The following is a 19,472-nucleotide window of genomic DNA, read 5'->3' as shown; positions in this document are numbered from 1 at the left end:
TTGACGGGCATACCTCTTGGAACTCTAGCCCACTCCTTCACGGCACGACAAGTACGACACTGGATGGAGGCAGGGGTTATGACATTGGGAGACTGCTTTCGGACTGCACTGTTGATTCCATTCGAAGACCTTGCTGCTGAGACTGGAGTACCCCGGGGCAGTTTCTTACCCATAGAGTGCTAACGGGCGCTGTAGGAGGTTTATGGGATACTATGAACGGAGAGCCGGTCGTGCACAAACTCTTCCAGCTCTTGCTGACAATGAGAGAGGGTACCCATTAAGTCACCTGGCTCTAGAGGGGCCTCAGTGAGATGACTTGGAAGTCACTACAGTCATTAAGAACCAAACGGGAGGTGACACTGGGAAGGGATATAACGGACACGGAATGGCAGAGGGCACTGGCCTCCCCCCACAAGGTGTCCCGTAATACTCGATATAAATACACTCAGTACAACTATGTACGTAGAACATACCTAACCCCACATAGAATTAGAGCAATCTACAGCCTGAAACCCAGGGGGTGACCAGATGCAATACAAAGGACCCAGACTTTGGCCACATGACATGGGAATGCCCCAGGATACAGCAGTTTTGGAGCCAGATCCTGAGAATTATGGGGAAAGTCTTGAACTGGCCCCTAACGCCAAGCCCTGCTCTTTGCCTGTTGGGCCTATTCCCTAGGCCTGCCCCTAGGAAAATTGGCAACAAATTCTTGGATTTAGCCCTGGTCCTGGCTAGATGTAGAAGAGTGGTAGCCTGGAAATCCCCCACAGGCCCGACCCTAATAGGCTGGAAGCAAGATGTAAAGAGATGGGCACGGACGGAGTTAAGCGCGCTGAAACTGAAGGAGGCGCGCGGAGTGCACGCGTGCCCTATAGCCCCCCTGTGGTGAGAGATACTGGAGACGTGGGAGTCGCAGGTGCGAGAGGGTGATCGGGACACAGAGGACAGGGCACAGACAGAGTGAGTGAGACCCACCATACCCCCGTGTAGCCAGGGGACACAGAGAAAAGGCCACAGCCAGCAAGCACTTTGCAGTTATGAGCCTGCACGAGTGCCAGCAGAAGTGGACGGGTAGGACAGGATGGTGACACACTGCCGCAAAATGGGCTAACTAAGAACGCAGATGCTGGACCCACCCCCAACCTAAATAGTCAGCTCTTCCTCCTTTGCTGGAGACCACACGACTTGGAGTCAGTGCCCCCATCTACTAGGTATCCCCATCCCGCTATAAACACCACTACACACCTTCACAGGGAGTTGTTACTTAGGCACTATGTTTATTGTTCATTGTTTTACTCAATGTTGTGATTGTTACCAGTACTACAATGTGAACTAATAGATACTGGATGCGACATCCCCCTAGAAATGATCCAAGTGTTAATACATGCTAAATTCCTAAACTGAATTCAGTGTATGAAACTGCTACAGACACGGCCCGCTGTAACACTTGACTGAAGACAATAATATTATTGTAGTTTATAAATTAACCTTCTACTGTGCTATAACTATACTGTTACCGTAATGCAATGCTATTTTTGTTTTTCTTTTACCTCTCAAAAAAGACCAATAAACACAGTTTAATTGAAAATGGATCATCACTCTCAGCTATTGATTTGCTGGGTACTTGTTCCTCTCCTCTCATCTGACAGTCGACCTGTGTGACCTGCGAAATCCTTGAGGTGTCGATCTTTATTTTGGATTTTCCCATTCCGGTTCGGCAAAGTTAGCTGAGGGACACTCAAGCAGTCTGGTCAGGAGGATGGAGAGGGTATTACTGGGTGAAGTCCACAAAGAAACTGCCATCACTGGGACAGTTTCCTGCATCCCTTTGGAGATGTCAGGGCCTAGGGCCCATTTCATAAGCCACCCCATGAGGCATGTTACTATGAATGATAGGGCAGTAATGACTATCCTCCAGTAAGTCCCTCAGCAGGGGTACAAAAATTTGTGGTTTACTCAAAACTAGCAGCTACCTTGGGCTTGAGTATTACCATTGGAACATGGCTGAGAAAAGAGAAAATATAAGGTGTTTTTTTGTATCCGATGAAGGTCACAAATACAGAAGAGAAGTGGAGCCCTAGACCGAGGATGCGACGGTGCTTAAGGGAGCAAGAGTGCACAGCTCAGCTCAATAAATACTTTCCGCAGTACCTTGAATGAAAAAACTATGACTATTACTAAGGCACTAAGGTGGCTAATGCAGTGAAGAATAAATAGAAAGTTCTAGCAGACAGTGCTGGGTATGAAGCAGGCCACTAGGAAGTTTAAGTGTCTCCTGTGGCTTAGGAACCCTTCAAAGCAAAGGGAGTTTCCAATGCTGTGTAACTGAATCACATGGTGAAGTTCAATGCCAAAGTGGAAGTCCTTGATAACCTGAAGAGAGGGCATTGCGAAGGGGTCTGGCGGACTTGCTTTCCCTCCAGTAGAATACTCTGCAAAGTCAAGATGGAAGAGGCTAAGGCAGCCAAGGAAGTGGAGCAGACTAGTCTGTAACCCTTTAACTTTACTGCCATTCTTCCTTCTTTTATGAATGGGAAGGGTAAAACGTAACTAATGCGCAGCACTCTGACAAGAAACACATCACAGAACGGAGTCATTCTGTGATGATTTTCCAGCCGAGGTTCTACGTATATTTTACTTTGCTCAGCCATAAACTTATGTACCTGGTGATATATTATGCCACTGCAGCATTCTTTGCTATTATTTGAGGTAATTCACTTCCCTCAACTAAACTGCAGTATATGCCTGTATATGGCCTGGGCCTACTCTCATTCAGAATTCTGTGAAGTTGACCTGTTATTCTCCCAGTTCTAAATAAATTGGGGGGTTGAAACATCTTGCTGTGGAAGTAGTCGGAGAGGGGGATGGTTTTCTCTGTTGCTATCGGGTTAGAGGATTCCTTGATGATTCTGAAGAGTTTTTTTATGTGGTTGGCTATGGTGTTGATGCAGGCAGTAATTGCCGTTCTTTTTGTTGCCTTGATGTGGTGGTGGTAGATGTTGAGGACTGCCTTGTAGGCGGCTCTGTTGGAGGGGTCCTTGGTCATGCGGCATTGTTTCTAGAGTCGGTGGCAGTTGTGTTTGGAGTTTCTAAGCTCCAGAGTGTACCATCTTGCTGGCTTTCAGGTGTTGTTGGTTTGAGTTGGTTTCAGCGGGGCGACTGTGTCGGCGGATTCAGTGATCCAGGTGGTGAAGTCTTGGACAGCCTGGTAGAGGTCGAGGTATGCTGTGGGCTTGGGTTGTGGGGTGCCTAGGCCCTGAGCCCATACGGTCTCTGTTACCTTGCCCAGGTGAGTTCAGTCATGGGGTGAAACTGATTTTGCCACTAGAAGTGAAGATGGCGTCCAGTGCATGTCTGGCTTTATGCATGAGTTTGGTGACCAGTTGGGTGAGGCCGATGATGCTGAGGTTCTCTATGAGGGAAGTGGAGTTGGTGTCGTTAAGGTGGAAATTTAGATCGCCGAGTAGGACGTAGTGGAGGCAGTCGATGGTGAGGGGGGCGATGAAGTTGGCGATGGCGACGCAGAAGGCTGGGTGTGGTCCTGTGGTCTGTATATGAGGGTGCAGTTGGAAGTTGAGGAGCTCCATGAGGGGCGTTGGATAGTCGTTGGTGATGGTGCATTGAAGATGCCCCCGCCATGTTTGTTGGTGGGGCCTCGCTGTATCATCTTGTAGCCGTCAGGAGTGGCAGTGGCGATATCGGGGTTTGAGGAGGATGTTAGTCATGTTTCGTGATAAAGGCGAAGTCCGGGTGGTGATGGTGTCCCAGATTTCCGTGGCCTGTTTGCATAAGGAGCGGGTGTTTAGCAGGATGCATTGGAGTGGTGCTTGGTTGTTCGTAGTCTTCTGTGTGGGTGCAGTGCGGGTATTACTGTGAGCAGGTGGGCCCGTGTTGCAGGAGACACGGATGTGTAGGCAGGTGAAGGGTCATTTGGTTTAGCGTGGTGAGTCCGTGAGGCAGCCGCTGATGGGGTTTCTGACGTTCATGGCCTGTAGCTAGCTCCTTGGTGGTATGGCGGTGGGAGGACCAGAGGTCCTGAAGCTGGGTGAGGTCCAGGTATGGACTGGGACAGATGCCCTTGCCTTTGGCCCGTCCGTGCTATGGCCTCCATTATATGTCCTGGGAGGTGGGAGGTGGGAGGGGCTAGGGTGGGAGGTGGGAAGGTGGGAGGTCGCAAGCAGCAGTGCCACGAAGGAGGTGTCGGCAGAAGCGTCAGCAGACACAATCAGGCTTAGGAATGTGGATGGAGCTGTAGCAATCAGGCTCAGGAATGCAGGTGGAGCTGTCGTAATCTGTCTCATGAGTGGAAGCGGAGCAGTCACAATCAGACTCCGGAATGCAGGCAGAGCTCTCAGCAGCAGGCAGGAGGGCTGTGGATTGACTGGTAAGCTCTGACTGACCCAATGGGTGAGGCACTTCTCCATTATATGTCCTGGGAGGTGGGGCTGGGAGCAGCAGTGGCACGAAGGAGGCGCTGGCAGGGGCGTCAGCAAAGGCTCAGGAATGCTGGCGGAGCTGTCGCAATCAGGTTCAGGAATGCAGGCGGAGCTGTCGCAATCAGGCTCAGGAATGGAGGCGGAGCTGTCAGCGACAGGCAGGAGAGCCGTGGAGCGGCTGGGGAGCTGTGACTAGCTAAATGGGTGAGCCACTTCTCATCCTGAACAATAGGATAATTTGGATAGATCAGTCTTTTCTTAGGGGAGGAAAGAACAAGGAAGAACACTGCATGAGGTAATTAGCTGCTGAACTTTTAATTAGCTGAATTAGCTTCCTGGGCATGTTGCAGAGTAGACAAGAACAGAATAGGCAGAAGTTCAGCACCGGCCACTCCACAGATTCCCTCTGAAATCTTGGAAGGAAGAAACCAGAATTGGCTGGGAAGAGTCATTCAGATTACTTTGGTTGAAATTGTTAAATTGAAATAGCTCAGAATGTTGTCCGGTTGGTGTGTGGGGAGGTGGCTGATGTAGGGCTAGTTAGCCTGCAAGCTGCTTCAGGAAGTGCCAGTTTGCTGGGGACCCTGAAGGAGGATGGTACCTTTGGACTTCTGCTGACTGGTCCAGGCTGTGGGTAGCTTGGGAAGGTTGCCACAAGTGCCTGCTTGACACCCGGGCAACCCACAAGTGGTATAAGACATTTGGGTCTCCTGGAATGTAGCAGGGCGAGTGGTCTCCCTTGAGGACCATGGGCTGGTACTGCATGAATATCCCAGGTCAAGAGACCGCAAAAAGAATGAAAGGGGGGTATGTCCAGGGCCTTACAGCCCCAGCTGCAGGAAAGAAGGGCACACACAATAAGGTGAGACACAGTATACCGGTGAACCAAGGTAGAGCCTACAATACCAAACAACAAAGGCTCTTATGATTTACTTCAGCATCCATTTGGCAAACTTAGGAATTCATAAATTACTCCAAATTAAAAATAAATTAAACAAATATAACACTCATGGTTACATTAAAGGCAAGAACATTTAGAAAGACACTGAATAAGATGTGGGTGCTCCTGGTGAAAAACAGCGCTGTACATATGAGTTGTGATAACAGTGACAACAAAAATACAAGACAACTAAAAATGTGTATGTGCCAAGGCCAGGGTTCACAAGCTCTTCATCCCCCATATAGGATCACATCAAACCAAGAAATGAATGTGACCCACTTAGAGTTGGAGATCTTATCCCTAAGGGCCGCACAATTCCAAGACAGAAAACTAAATTCCATACCCTCTCTTGTAGTGGTTCCTTAAGATGGACAATAACTGGCTTGTGACCCACCACGCTAACTCCAGTGACAGTAGTACTAAGGAGTCAATCATTAGTGTCCAAATTGGTCAAGGGAAGAAACCTATTTCTCGTGGGGATTGGAGAAGCCCTTGAACCCCCAAAAAACTGGTGTTGGCCTTACATTAGGTTGGAGCTGTAGGTGCTTATAGAAAAAGCCAAAAAAGTGTTGTTGATTTTACAAGGTGGCATACATTGAAAAGCTCGGCAAGGTCAGTACACAGTGTGTGTAGTTTCGCAATAACTAATTAGCACAGTGGTATTAAAACTTTTTAAAGCTGACCCCCCCCCCCCCCTTAGTGAAAAAAAATCATCAGGTCCCCCCTCAGAATTTTTTCACAATTATCATTTTAAATTGGCAGTATTTAACTATGTCTAGGCATATTTTTAACACTGCAGTTAAGTTCTGTTACTGTTTTAAAAATGCAATCAAATAAGTGATGCCAAGCATACTATTCTGGTCAGGCAGTCCATACTAACATGTAAAAGTATCCACAGTGTGATGATTAGAAGTGAGGGTGGAGTGAAGTGGGGGTTTTGAAGAGTATTCGGAGTCCCTTCCCTTTTGACACATACTCCCAGCTTGGTTATAAATGACAAAACATGTTAGTGATGGCCCAATACAGAGCAGTTTACTGCTGTCAAGTTTTTTTTAACCTTAAAACAAAGCCCTGTTATCAGCACAATACTTCTCTTGGCCAGAGCCTGGTACACCCCCCCACCCCCCGGAATCATTTTAGGCCCACAAGTTTGAAGACCCCTGAATTAGCACATCACTTGCAGATACACTGTCCAAATATAGTTTATCGTATAGTGTTTCTCTTATCTGCCTTTACTCTTCATGCATATGCAACAGGCATACTTATACTGAACTCCTGTCTCTCCACGGTACCTTCCCCATTCCTGTTTATGTCCCAGAATACGAATCCAAATTTCTCTCTTACCCAGTGGTGTGACGTCCTCTTTATTTACCGCCTGCTTTCCAGCCGCCCATGCCCATGTCCTTCATCCTCACTCCTTGTTATGGTCAGGGTTCTCCAGGGTCCTGATACATCAGTAGGGAATTGTCATGGAAGTTAACATCAGGTTCTTTGAAGCATTCAACCAAGGTATCCCAGGCCCTTGCTGTGTCAATAGTATCGCTCCCTCTCCTCGCGGGACAGTACTGCTCCCACGTAACCTGCCCATGTCATGAGGTGCTCTTTCCATCTGTGTACCAGAAGGCTCGTGGTGGCCTTCCATTTTATTGTAATCGCGCGTTTTGCCAGGATCTGGGCTAAATGTACAAACTGATTTGTTATCTTATGCTTAGCTGGTTGAGAAAACCCACATAACAGAGAAGTCAGTGCGGAGCAGGGAAGTGTTCTGTTACGTCATTAATGCAGGCCACCACTTCCTCCCAGTGCTCCCGCAGTCTAGGGCAACTCCATACCATAGGGAGCATTTCGGCCCTCTGCTCCCCACAGCATGGGCATCATATGTTTTGTAAGATGTAGGCTCGCATAATTTTACCCAGGGTCAGGTAGGCTCTGTGTAGTAAGTAATAATTAATTAATTAATTTGAACCTAGTATTGCGGGAGACTGTATTTGTGTTGGCAAGGATTGTCGCCCACTGTGTGTCAGTAATTCGGAGATCCAAGTCTTCTTCCCATTTCTGACATAGCTCGTCAAGTGGGGTGTTAATATCCGCTCTAAGCACCTGATAAAGAAACTGTGGCTGCTCTTTTCTTGCCAGTGGTTGTTCAGAGTACCCTACTACATTGGTGGGCCGGTGGTTCTGTCAGTCCCTTACGCCACTGGGTTTGCACTGTCATTGTCACTGCATGATGTAATAAGAATTGTCCCAGAGCTAGCTCATATTTCTGTACTATTTCCTGAAAGGACAATAATTTGCCATCTCTGAAGAGATCACCCATGCAGGTTATGCCATATTGTGCCCATTCTAGTACTCCCTGTAGAGACCCTTCCCAGTTAAGATCCTCAGGGCCTGCAAGTCAAGTCAGTTGAATAGGGTTTGGAGGTTCCAGTGCATCATAGGCAACACAGCCAACAGTGTCTATTTGTCTGGAGTTCTCCAGATTTTCCAATGGGAGGTCTTTTAAGTAATAAGAGGATCCGCAATAATAAACTTAGGGTGGGAGTTCTCTCTGGGACCTCCCTTTCGGCATCCAATCTGTTGTGAAGCCCCTGATTGAACCATTGGAGTTGGGCCACCAGGTAGTAGATTTGGAGGTCAGGATTGGCTAATCCTCCATCACCTTGGGCCTTCGCAATTTGGACTTTGCCACTCTGCGCCTTCCTGCCCCTCGTCTTTGCTACTGCTATGCATCCCGCCACGGACAGGGGGAAGGTCTTCCAAAACCCCACACAAACATATAGGGCCCTAAGGGCTGCACCTATGTTGACCTCCAGGACATCTTTGGGGTCATGGTACATCCTGACCCCTAGATATTTTATGCAGGAACTTTCCAACATGAGGCCGTACAGGTCCTGTGGTTGGGGCATATGGCGATTCAGGGAGAACACCAAAGATTTTTGCCAGTTTATGCAATGGCCAGATATGTTGCCGAACCGCTACAGTAGTGAGAAAGCTTCCGGGAGGTCACTCGTGGCATTGGTGAGGAACAGGAGCATATTATACGCGTATAGTGCGATTTTGTGGGAGGTGTCCTAACTGTTCAGCTCTTGGTACGAAGATCCTGTGCACACTCTGCTGGCCAGCGATATGACTGCAATAGCAAATAAGAGGGGGAGAGGAACTGCCATGCCTGGTTCCCCTCCCCACTGCACAGGAATTGGAAATTCTTCTACCCGTTTGCACTTGTGCCAGGGGCCCAGTGTAGAGGAGTCTAGTCCATTGAATAATTCCTGTTCCAACCCCATCTTTTCCACCACCTGGTACAGATAGTCCCATCTCAAGCTGTCAAATGCCTTTTCTATGTCGATTGATATTATCGCTTCCTCGTTTTTCTCAGGTCTGCCCGTTTCCAGAGAGGAAAACAATCTGCACATGTTCATCACTGTGTTCTGCCCCGGGATATACCCGCTATAGTCTGGGTGCACAATTGTTGCCATACGCGGGAGGCCAGTATAGGGCTCCACATTTAGCTTCGACAGTGGATGATACGATCTCCACTTGTCGGTGGGGGGGAGTGTTCCCTCAGTACAGATTTGAAGACATCGCACTCCGTCAGGAAGGAGGCCGTCGGGTGCTCATTCTCTAAACTGGCCTTCCCTATGGTCTGCTGGAATGCTGGGTCGTCCAGAGCTTCTGCTCTAAGTCACCAAATCTGGGATCCTAGGATGGTCCCTCTGCCAGTCCAGCGCTATAGTATTGGGTTGTGGTCTGATACTGTGCAACAGAGATATTCTGTGCACCTCACTGTTCGGTGCACCTCTGCTGAATAAAGGAAGGTGTCCAATCTTAAATGTAAATTGTACATGCCAGAATAAAAGGAGTAATCTCTGAGCCCCGGGTGCATTCTGTGCCAGGAATCTGTAAGACCCCACCTCTTCTGCCAGTTGTGGAATGTGTGTGCCAATCCCACCACTGGGGAATCGGCCAGTGGCAGGTGGGAGCGGTCCAAGACAAGGTCAGTGACACTACTAAAGTCTGAGTCAACTATATAGCTAATGTGCAGGATAGTGTGTCGAGGAACCCCCTTTGGTCTGTGTAGGAAAGTAAAGTTTCACTATGGTCAGGTCCTGCCCTGCCAGTCTGCCTGATATGAGGATGTATCTCCCACTAGGGTCAACAAGTTCGCTTGTCTTCTGAAAAGAGATGCCCGGTGTAACCCAGATCAGGACCCCCCTTGCAAAAGCAGAGGATGTCGTGGCATATAGCTGTCCTCCCCAGCACTTTTGGAGCACATCCCTCTCCAGGCTTGTTGGGTGGGTCTCTTGTAGCATGGCAATACAGGCCCCACATCTTTTTAAGTATACATTAACACTGTAACAATTTGTCATGTTATTTAGTCCCCTGATGTTCCAACTAATGATCTTTTAGTTCAGGGGGCTGGCCATGGCAGGAGTTTAGGGTAGTATCTGAGCGACCTGTTCCTAAGAGGGAGGACAGGTACAGGTTGGGGGTGGTCAGCCCACCTTCCAGATTTTTGGTAAATTGATGTTGGGGGGGGGGGGGGGGGGGGTTTATAGCAACAACTCCAACAATAAAACTTTAAGAACCCAGCCCCCTGTCCCCAGGATGAGAAGTGAGCTCACCCCCAATCAAACCATTCGCCAATAAGACATCATTCGCACAGCTCTCATATGTGCACTTCAAAAATGGGGGGGAGAGGGTGCTCTCTAACGGGCACCTCCCAGCTTCACCTTCCACCAACAAGGTATTAATAAGAGATATAGTGATCCGGTCTCACCCCAACCAGTTTTATTCATTCCTAGTGCATAGGTAAGGGCCCATACTCCGACCTCGTTCCCTTACTCAGTGACATCACCTTACTTTTTTCATCTCAACATTAGATCAGTTTGTTCTGAGCGTGACCTGAGGGAGGGAAACATCAGCGGTACAAGAAGTATTTCAGGTCTTGTCTGAGTCAGAATTTATCAGGTCATCGTCCCCTATATCTGACAGGGGATGGGGGAGGGGCATAGCCTGCCCCGCTGATAGCTGCCACCTCCTCCACAACTTTGTGACGCTCTTGCATAGCCTGTGATCGAATCGCCCTCCTGCCAGTTTTTGCCCTTTTTCTCAGAGGATGTTGGGCGCCTCCCTGTGTATTCATGGAGGAATTGCCCTTCCGGCGAGGGAGATGCTCAATCCATTCTCAGGCTTGGAGAGGGGAAGTGAAGAAGTGCAACACGTCATCATAAGTGACCCAAAGCCGAGCAGGGAACAGCACTGTGTAAGTAATGCCCAGTTTCCCAAGATGTGCTTTGGTCTCCAGGAAAGAGGCCCACTGCTTTAGTGAAATCAGGAAAGATCATGACTCTACTGTTTTCAACTATTATTTCTCCTTTTGCTGGGGCCTGGGCCAAGATATGATCTCTGACTTTAGGATGTAATACTCTGATGATAACTGGGCACGGGCCTGCCCCAGGAAGCAGAGACCTGGATGGCACCCAATTGTTCGAGTCCAAAAAATGGAGACAAGCCCTCGGCTGCGATCTTGGTACAGAGCCAGGTCTCTAAAAAAGTAGTCATGTCGGAGCCAGAGCACTCAATTCGCTCCGGGAGTCCAACAATCCAAAGGTTGTTCCTCCTTGCTCTATTTTCAGCATCTTATGCTCTTATTTCGAGTACCTTCACACTGTTTTCCATCCCTGTTAGTCTGTTGCTCACTGAGGTGACCTTTATGCTTTCCAATGTTCGCTCTGCCAGACATCTATGGTCGTCTCTGAGGAGTCCCAGTCTGTAACCACAGTTCTATTTTTTTAGTTCCAATGCTTTGCGGGAGGCTGATATAGCCTGGAGAATAGTGTCTCTAAGGAGTCCCATACTGTAACCATAGTGTTTATTTTTAGTTCCAGTGCTTCTATAGCCTGAAAAATAGTGTCCAGTGTCACACCAGTACACCCTTGTACCTCAGGTCCCTCATAAACAGGCACAGTTCCCGGTGCAGAGGCAGGAGGGCCCCTAGTTGGGCTGGAGACTCTGATATCTTATTTCTTTGAATATTTGCCCATCACAATGTAGTACCAATGTTTGCTGATGTTGTGCTGTAGCTGTCTTAACTTGGTTCTGCGCTGTTAACTATCATTGGCGTGGCCCAAGGTCAGTTGCAGCAGCCCTCCTGTTTTCCCGATCCACCCCACTGTCCCAGGTGCAGGCAGTGTAAAAAGCAGCCCGCCCTCTGCGTAAAGGGGCTCAGGACAGGAGTACATACTATGGGTTGCCATAGTTCGGGGTGTGGGCAGTGAGCTCTCCTGCGTGATGCTCTCGAAGGGGTGTCAGTGGGGCCATTTTTCGACTCCCCTACGGCCAAGTGACAAGGCGTTGGTTGCCTCATTCCACTCCGTGCTGGCGATGGACACCTCAAGACGCCACTCGTGTTTTCAGTGGGGAGCCATGTTGAAGGGTGGGCTGGTGGTGATCTTATGGCGCCTGTAGGTCAATTGGTTAGGTTTTGTGCAGCTTCCAGTTTTTCCAGCTGGCGTGGGGGGTGAGGGGGCAGGAGTGAGTTGGGGGTTCCTTTACTCCAGTGCTCCCCAATTGCTGCAGTCTCTACCACACCAATGTGGGTCATGGGCAAATCTCAGTGCCTTCAGTGTAGGCCCCTCTTCCCGTATGCGTTCACTGCAGCACTCCTTTCTGCCATCGCTCCCTCATATGCCAGCCTCTCTTCCTCGGAGCAGACGTGCACAGGATGGCCGCGGTTCGCAGCTCCCAATGCTAAATGAGGTTATCCCACCCTAGGTAATGGAAGGACATGAAGCACCAGGCCGTCACTCCCCCGAAAGAGAGCAACCAACAATCAGGAGCTCAGTAGTGAGGCCGCTCAGCTCCTGGGTCAGGCCTCTCTGGTGTCCGCTTCCCTGCTTTGCTCAAAACTCCTATGGGCAGCCCAGGAGAGACTCAGGTGGCCCCATCTCTCAGCATTACCTCCGGTTCAACTGCCAATGCTGGCTGGGATGCTCACCGGTGATTATTCAGGGCCGGAAGCTCCAGCCACCACCATCTTTATTCGTAGCTCTGAGCTGCGCGTGGGGCGCTCCTAGTCCTTTATCTCAGTGGGTATCTGTATTGTGCGAACAGGGTCTCCTCATCACAGAAGGGAGGTTAGTAGGGGCCCATACTGATTTTTGGGGGTGAGATCAGCACCTGGCATGCAGGATGGGTCTAGATGCTAGGGTTTGGTCAGGAGCTCTGCTGGTCTGCTTCCTACTGTATTGGCACCAAGCAACGACCCCCTCTATTTGTCATAATACATAACATATATTGAGATCAGTGCCTCACATGAACAAAGCGAAGAACAAAGTAACAATACAAACATTACACAAAATAGACACATATGTTTCCAGGAAACCAAAAACGACCACATCGGAGAATCTATAAACTAATGTAAGGGGCCTTGTGTGAGTTAAAGGGACCAATAAGTTGGTTTGTTTATGTATGTCGACGATGTTTCGACCCTTTATATGGTGTGGGGTCTCAAAACAAAACAATGCAGGAACACCTGGTGATGCCTGGATGGCCAAATAAATCAACCAGCATGCACACTTAAAAGTGAACACGCCAATGAAAAGGGTACTTACACAGGACACCCTGGATGTGCAGTATTCTACTCCTGACAGACTTATTATGTGGGGTTCTGATCCAGGGTGCCCCATACAAGTACCCTTTATATTGGCACGTAGATTCTTCAGCATGTTCATTTCTGGTTTCATGGAAACATAAGTGTCTATTCTGTGTAACTTTTGTATGTTACTTTGTTCTTCGCTTTGTTCCTTTGTTCACGTGGGACATGCAGCACAATATATGTTATATATTAACACAAGTACAATACTTTTTGCACACAAGCCTTCTTGATTGATCTTCTCATTATTGACATCCTTGGACATATCTTGTATTCCTGGCAGGGTAGGTTCCCAACAAGATTAATCCACTGAGTTCACCTTTTTGTACAACACCTGCTACCCATTCTATGGTGGTCTCATACTTTGATATTGCTGCTAGACCTGGCGGCAGAGCAGCTAACGAACCCATACCATATTTGGAAGAGTTAGAACTGCATCTTGGCAGACGCAATGGTGGAGCCAGAGGTATCGTCACCTGAGGTGGCCTTCGAGGAAACTCCAAATAGGATAGTTTAACCACCAGAGGTATGTTCGGAGAGGCTCCTGTTTTTTAGGGAGATTCTAAGTAACTGGATTTCTTCTCTCTTTCAGGCCTATAGTTTCTGCCACTATTGTGATTCTGATACATTTCTTATTACATGTTATTTTCGATGAAGCATTCCACCTGTCACATGGAACTTACTGTACATATATACCCACATACCCATCTCCATAAGAAGGTAAATCACAACTATTTTTACAATAATGGAAATAAGACAACTGTGAAATTGCAGCCGTACCCATGTTCAAATCTTCAAAACAGTTCCAAGTTGGTGATAGGTAAGAAAAAACAATAAGTCATTATAAATGGACATAGTACTCACCTATAAGCTCTGTGTTCATAGGCTTTAATGTAAATTTCTGGATTTAGAAAATCCAGTTTATTCGTGGCCTGGCATGTATTGGCTCTAGGAGAAGTTAAGTAGATGACAGACTGAGGAATTGCCTGATGAGTCTGAGCCGCTGCGAAACACTTTATCAAAAACCTGGGAAAAGATCAAACAGGTTTATATTATGTGGTGACCTGCAGTCTCATGGAAATTTCAGGAACAATCAGCGATTGTGGGCTGAAAATAAAACAAATCCTTAGGAAGTTTCATTTTTAGCAATTGGAAGTAAACATCCACTTCACAGTGAATCGTAAAACAGAGGCTGGAAGAAAATATACTGACAGTGCGAAAGTGTTTTTTTTTTATCTCTGCCGAAATGCTACAGTGTATCTAATAAAAAACCTACCGAATTTTAGTTGTGCTTTCACAATAATTGATAAGTAATAGCTCTTTCTGGTGTTTCCATAATCATAATGGTGATATTTACCTGTTTGATGTAAGATCATGCGAGCCATGTTAACATATTTAGTATGATAGAAGCATTGATGCTCACATTATTCAGAGAGCAGATATTGAACATTAAAAGAAAGAAATACAGATATGAACCAATTATTTACACTATATAACAGGTGCTCCAGATAATAACAACCATCACAGATATCAGTGCATCAATGACTAGTTAAACATTATTATATCAGCTCCAGCACCGAGCTCTGTAGTCTTATTCTAGATCTCAAGAGGTCTATATTCTCAGTAAACCCTACACATTTAATTAAGGGACCCATACTGTCCAGTCATCTTTATCCACTCATACAAAGGAATTGACAACATGTAACATAACAGGTAAAGTATAATGGGAGCACCACATCTCATGGGAGCATTTAATCCAATTTAGCTTGTATTGCCAGTAGTATGGCATCTAGGGGTGTTGCCAGGTCAGTAAGATAGGGGGGCGGTGTGCTTCAGATTTCCCAACAATCTCGCTGGCACACAGGGCCTCATTACGGCCCTGGCGGCTGGCGGTAACACCGCCAACAGGATGGCAGTGTTCCGCCAGCTATTATGACCGTGGCGCAATAGCCATGGACATACCGTCGGCCCCTCCACTATAACGAAGCCTGGCAGTCATAATCCCCAGGGCAGCAGTGCAAGCACCGCTGCCCTGGGGATTAGGAGTCCCCGACTGCCAGCATGGCCACAGCGGTAAACACCGCCATGGAAAGGCTGGCGGTAAGGGGGACTTGGGGTGCACCTGGGGGCCCCTGCACTGCCCATGCACTTGGCATGGGCAGTGCAGGGGTCCCCAGGCAAAGCCCCATTTTTCGGCAGTGAAATGTGTGACGGGTGCTACTGCACCCGCTGCACATCAGCATTGCCGCTATTACGAGCCGATGTGACTTTTCCACTGGGCCAGCGGACAGTAACACTGTTACCATCTGCTGGGCCAGCGGAAAAGTAGAAATAGAGAGCCAGAAATACCGCCAGCGCTGGCGGTCTTCTGAGAAGACCGCCGAGGTTGTAATGAGGGCCATAATGTTAAAATACAGTATACGACAAGAGGGGCACATGAGGAGGGCTAAAGGGGTGGCAAAAACGGAGAGGAATGGGGATTGGTAGGGGTAATAAGTGAGAGAAAGCACATTATATTGTGAAGTAAACACCACTTTGAAGATTTTCCAAACAGACAGAGAGAGAGAGTGTGCGTGCGTTTTGCCTGTGTGTAAAACTTTCTGGTGAAATCCAAGAGATAGCCCAGTATACCCAACTGAAAGCACCTGTTCCCAACTATTTATCACAAAATGCATTTATACATAAATGCATTTATTTATAAACATTCCCCCTGAAGCTATGCCCCTCATGGCATCCTTTTCCGTTATCATCAAACCCTTCCAACTTTGCTGCTGTAATAGGGTCAATACTCTGATTTCGACCACATTCCATTTAACTAGATCCCCTAGCCATTTTAGTTTTTTGGGGGGCTACCACAGCCTTCCACTGCATTACATTAGAGCGTTTACCCATCATTAAGCAACAAATCTGGATACCGCCTTAGCCTATTTGGGTCTAGTGACGGGTCCCAAAAAACATGTTGTCATATCCGTATCTAGACATCAGACTATAAAGCTATGAAGGACAAGTTACTTACCTTCAGGATCGCCTTATCTGGTAGAGACCATATCTAGTTGTAGATTCCTTACCTTAGAATTTCCCCAGGTGCCAGTCTGAATCCAGAGATTTGCCCCTGCATGCCTCTAGGTGGCATTGATAGGCTCCGTGCCAGATATGATGTTGCAGATCCTATATAGGCGTTACCCCGGCGCGCTGACGACAGTTTCTTTTCATGACTTTCCATGCCAGAAGCGCAGAGCCTTGAAGAACACTGACCACTGATGCGTCAAAACTAAGACCCTGAAAGGGAGTCCCTGTCCCTAGAATTCAGTTTGCAGAGCAGGGAGGATGGGTGGGTCGGTAAGGAATCTGCAACTAGATATTGTCTCTACCAAATAAAGCGTTACCGAAGGCATGTAACTTGTCCATCTGATAGAGACATCTGACCTGTATTCTAAGGTAAGATTCCTTACCTTAGAATACATACCTAAACAATACCATCCCTGTAGCTGGGTCTGCGAACTAAGATCACACTAGAAAGTCCTGCAGGACCGAACAAGCAAAGTGCCTGTCCCTCTGGACTTGACTGTCCAGGCAGTAGTGTTTGGTAAACGTGTGCAGAGATGCCCATGTTGCAGTCCAACAGATGTCAAGGATTGGAACTCCATGTGCTAACGCAGTGGTAACAGCTTTACCTCTGGTAGAATGAGCACGCAAGTCCTCAGGGGTTGCTTCTTAGCCAGTGCGTAGCACATTTTAATGCAGAGTACAACCCATCTGGAGATGTTTCTCTTCTGCACTGACCTTTCTTCGCACCTACATAATCAACAAAGGGCTGATCATCCACCTGGAACTCTTTGGTGCAATCAAGGTAGAACGCCAATGCTCTTGTTAGGTCCACGAGGTGGTGCCCCTCCTCTTCCTTAGAAGGATGCAGGGGTGCGTAAAAAGTAGGCAAGGTGAAGGATTGGCTTACATGGAAGGGTGTAAACAAACTTTTCGTAGACAGGAGGCCCTAGTGCAAAGCACCACTTTGTCAGGCTAGATGGAAAAGTAGGGTGTCTTAGATGGCAATGCCTGCAGCTCACTCAGAGGACAATTATGGAGAGGCTTGAAAGGAGCACACATCAGAAACATCAAAACTAAATTAAAATCCTGTTGGGGCATAATGAATGGAGTTGGCGGAAACATATGAGTAAGGCATTTAAGGAACCTATTTACAATAGAAGTCTGAAACGAGGAACATTGATCAGGCAACCGCATAAAAGCAGAAATGGCAGATGGATAACCTTTAAGAGTGCCCATAGGAGAGCCCTTTTGGGCCAGAGAAAGGATAAACATTAAAACCTCAGAAAGATGGGAAGTGAGGAGGTGAACAGATTTGACTGTGCACCATGCCACAATTTTTTTCCAACAGCAGGCATATACCATTTTGGTGGAGGGGCACCTGGCTGCCAAGATTACATTACAGACTTCGTACGGAAGGTCAAAATCTGTTGCTCAATCTTCACGCATGAAGGTAGAGACTGGACAGGTTCAGGTGGAGAATCCCCACCGCTGCTGTGACAGAAGAGTCTTCCGAAGGGGCAGACGGATCGGAGGATCGATGTCCATGTTCAATAGCTTGGGATACTAGATTCTTTGTGCCCAGTCGGGAGCCACAAGGATTACTTGAGCCTGGTTGTTCTTGATCTTCTTGAGAACTCTGGGCAGAAGTGGAATGGGCAGAAGTGGAATGGGCAGAAAAGTGTACAGGAGGTCTGAGTAGCACTTGAGATGAAAAGCGTTGCTGATCGATTGCCACCTTAAAAACTTCAATACACAACACAGCTGACACTTCAAGTTCTCTGCAGGGGAGGATAGATCAAACCAGGCTCTCCCCACTGCTGAGAGATCTTGCGCCATCTCCGGATGGAGAAGTCATTCATGATTGACTAAGCATGGTTTGTCCGCTCTGACATTAAGAGAGCCCACCAGGGAAATGCTCCGGTGTTCCAGCCACATCCAGATGCACAGAGCCTCTTCACAAAGGGTCAACGACCCCACCCCGCCTTGCCTGCTGCGGTACTACATGGCAGTGGTGTTGTCCATTAACACCTGCACTATCTTCCCTTTGAGAGAGGGAAGACATTTTTTCAATGCTAGTCTGACTGCCGGAGACCAGATGCCGCTGATCCCTGCCTAGCCTAGGTGGCCGCCCCAATCCCTTGAGTGACAAATCTGCCACTGCTGTCAGATCTGGTTGGGCAAGGGAGAGAGATCTGCCTCTGACCCAAATATGGTTCATTAGCCACCACTGCAGATTTCGTGCAGTTCCTGTGGAGATCTGGACCATGTCGGAGAGATTTTCCTGTTGCTGCGCCCACTGGAACTTCAGGTCTCACTGCAGAGCCCGCATATGCTAGTCTCAGCGTAGTTCTCACCGAAATCCAGGACAGAGGCTGACACATCAGTATCATTGCCTGAATATCCTGGACTCGCCCCTCGGGAGGATAAGCCCAAAACTGCACTGTGTCCAGAACAGCTCCAATGAAAGGGAACATCTCAAAAGGAGCCAGGAGTGAGTTTGGCCCATCTATAGTGAACCCCAGCAAATGCAGGGGGTCTGCCATAGCCAGACATTGCAATAGAGGAAGACTGAAACCCCTGATCTGCGCAGATGAGCTGCAGCCACCACCATCACCTTGGTGAACATCCGAGGGTTGCTGGTAATGCCAGAAGGAAGCACACTGAATTGAAAATGCTTGTGGCCGACTGTAAACCGTAAGAAACGTCTGTGGGCAGGCAGGACGGGATATGGAAATACACGACCTGCAAGTCCAATCTGGTGGGACCATGGCAGATAGAACCCCAGCCAGAGTGATTTTGAACTTCTCCTTCTTGAGAAAGAGATCGAGGGCTTGAAGGTCTAGGATAGGGTGAAGGCCCTTGTCCTTTTTGGGCACCAGAATGTAGCGGGAATAACAACCACAACCCTTGGCCAAGAGAGCCGTAACTTTATCTTGAAGAAGTGACAAGTGATCCTCCGTCATCCGATCGTAGGATGGTGACATGGATGGAGGAGTAGTCTCAAAGGGGCGGGAGTAGCCCCTTCAGAATATCTGCTGAACCCACCTGTCTGACGTGATGGATTGCCAGAAGAGCAGGTGATGGTGGATCCTGCCTCTGACTGGTCCCTGGTGGGGATGGTCAAACTCAGAAGGTTTGGAGGCAGCTGCAGCAGACTGGCCAGACCACTGTTTCTGTGATCAATGTGGACAGTGGATCCCACATTTCCTGCCATGCAGAGGCTGGGCAGCATGCATGGCATTGTGGTTGGAAGGAAAGGGACGTGGGTGGGTGCCCCTTCCATACCCACAAAAGGGGTGAAAAGCAGACTGAGGGGGGGTGAGGAGCTGTCGCGAGGCCCAAGGACCTGGTCAAAGCATAAGAATCCTTGAAGCACTCGAGCACCGAGTCT

The 19,472-nt window shown here is 48.1% G+C and overlaps 1 protein-coding gene across 1 annotated transcript in view; it reads right to left on the bottom strand.

The window, feature by feature from the left end:
* Nucleotides 1-19,472, bottom strand: part of ACOX2 (acyl-CoA oxidase 2) — a 256,635-nt gene that overhangs the window by 86,342 nt on the left and 150,821 nt on the right. The window contains exon 10 of the mRNA XM_069206549.1: nt 13,898-14,059. Coding sequence (XP_069062650.1) covers nt 13,898-14,059 — 162 coding nt within the window. The remainder of the gene's footprint in view (nt 1-13,897; nt 14,060-19,472) is intronic.

The sequence above is a fragment of the Pleurodeles waltl genome, chromosome 9 (assembly GCF_031143425.1).
Source record: "Pleurodeles waltl isolate 20211129_DDA chromosome 9, aPleWal1.hap1.20221129, whole genome shotgun sequence".
NCBI lineage: Eukaryota > Metazoa > Chordata > Amphibia > Caudata > Salamandridae > Pleurodeles > Pleurodeles waltl.
Note: the sequence above shows the minus strand (reverse complement) of the source record. Positions and strands in the feature narration are given on the sequence as shown.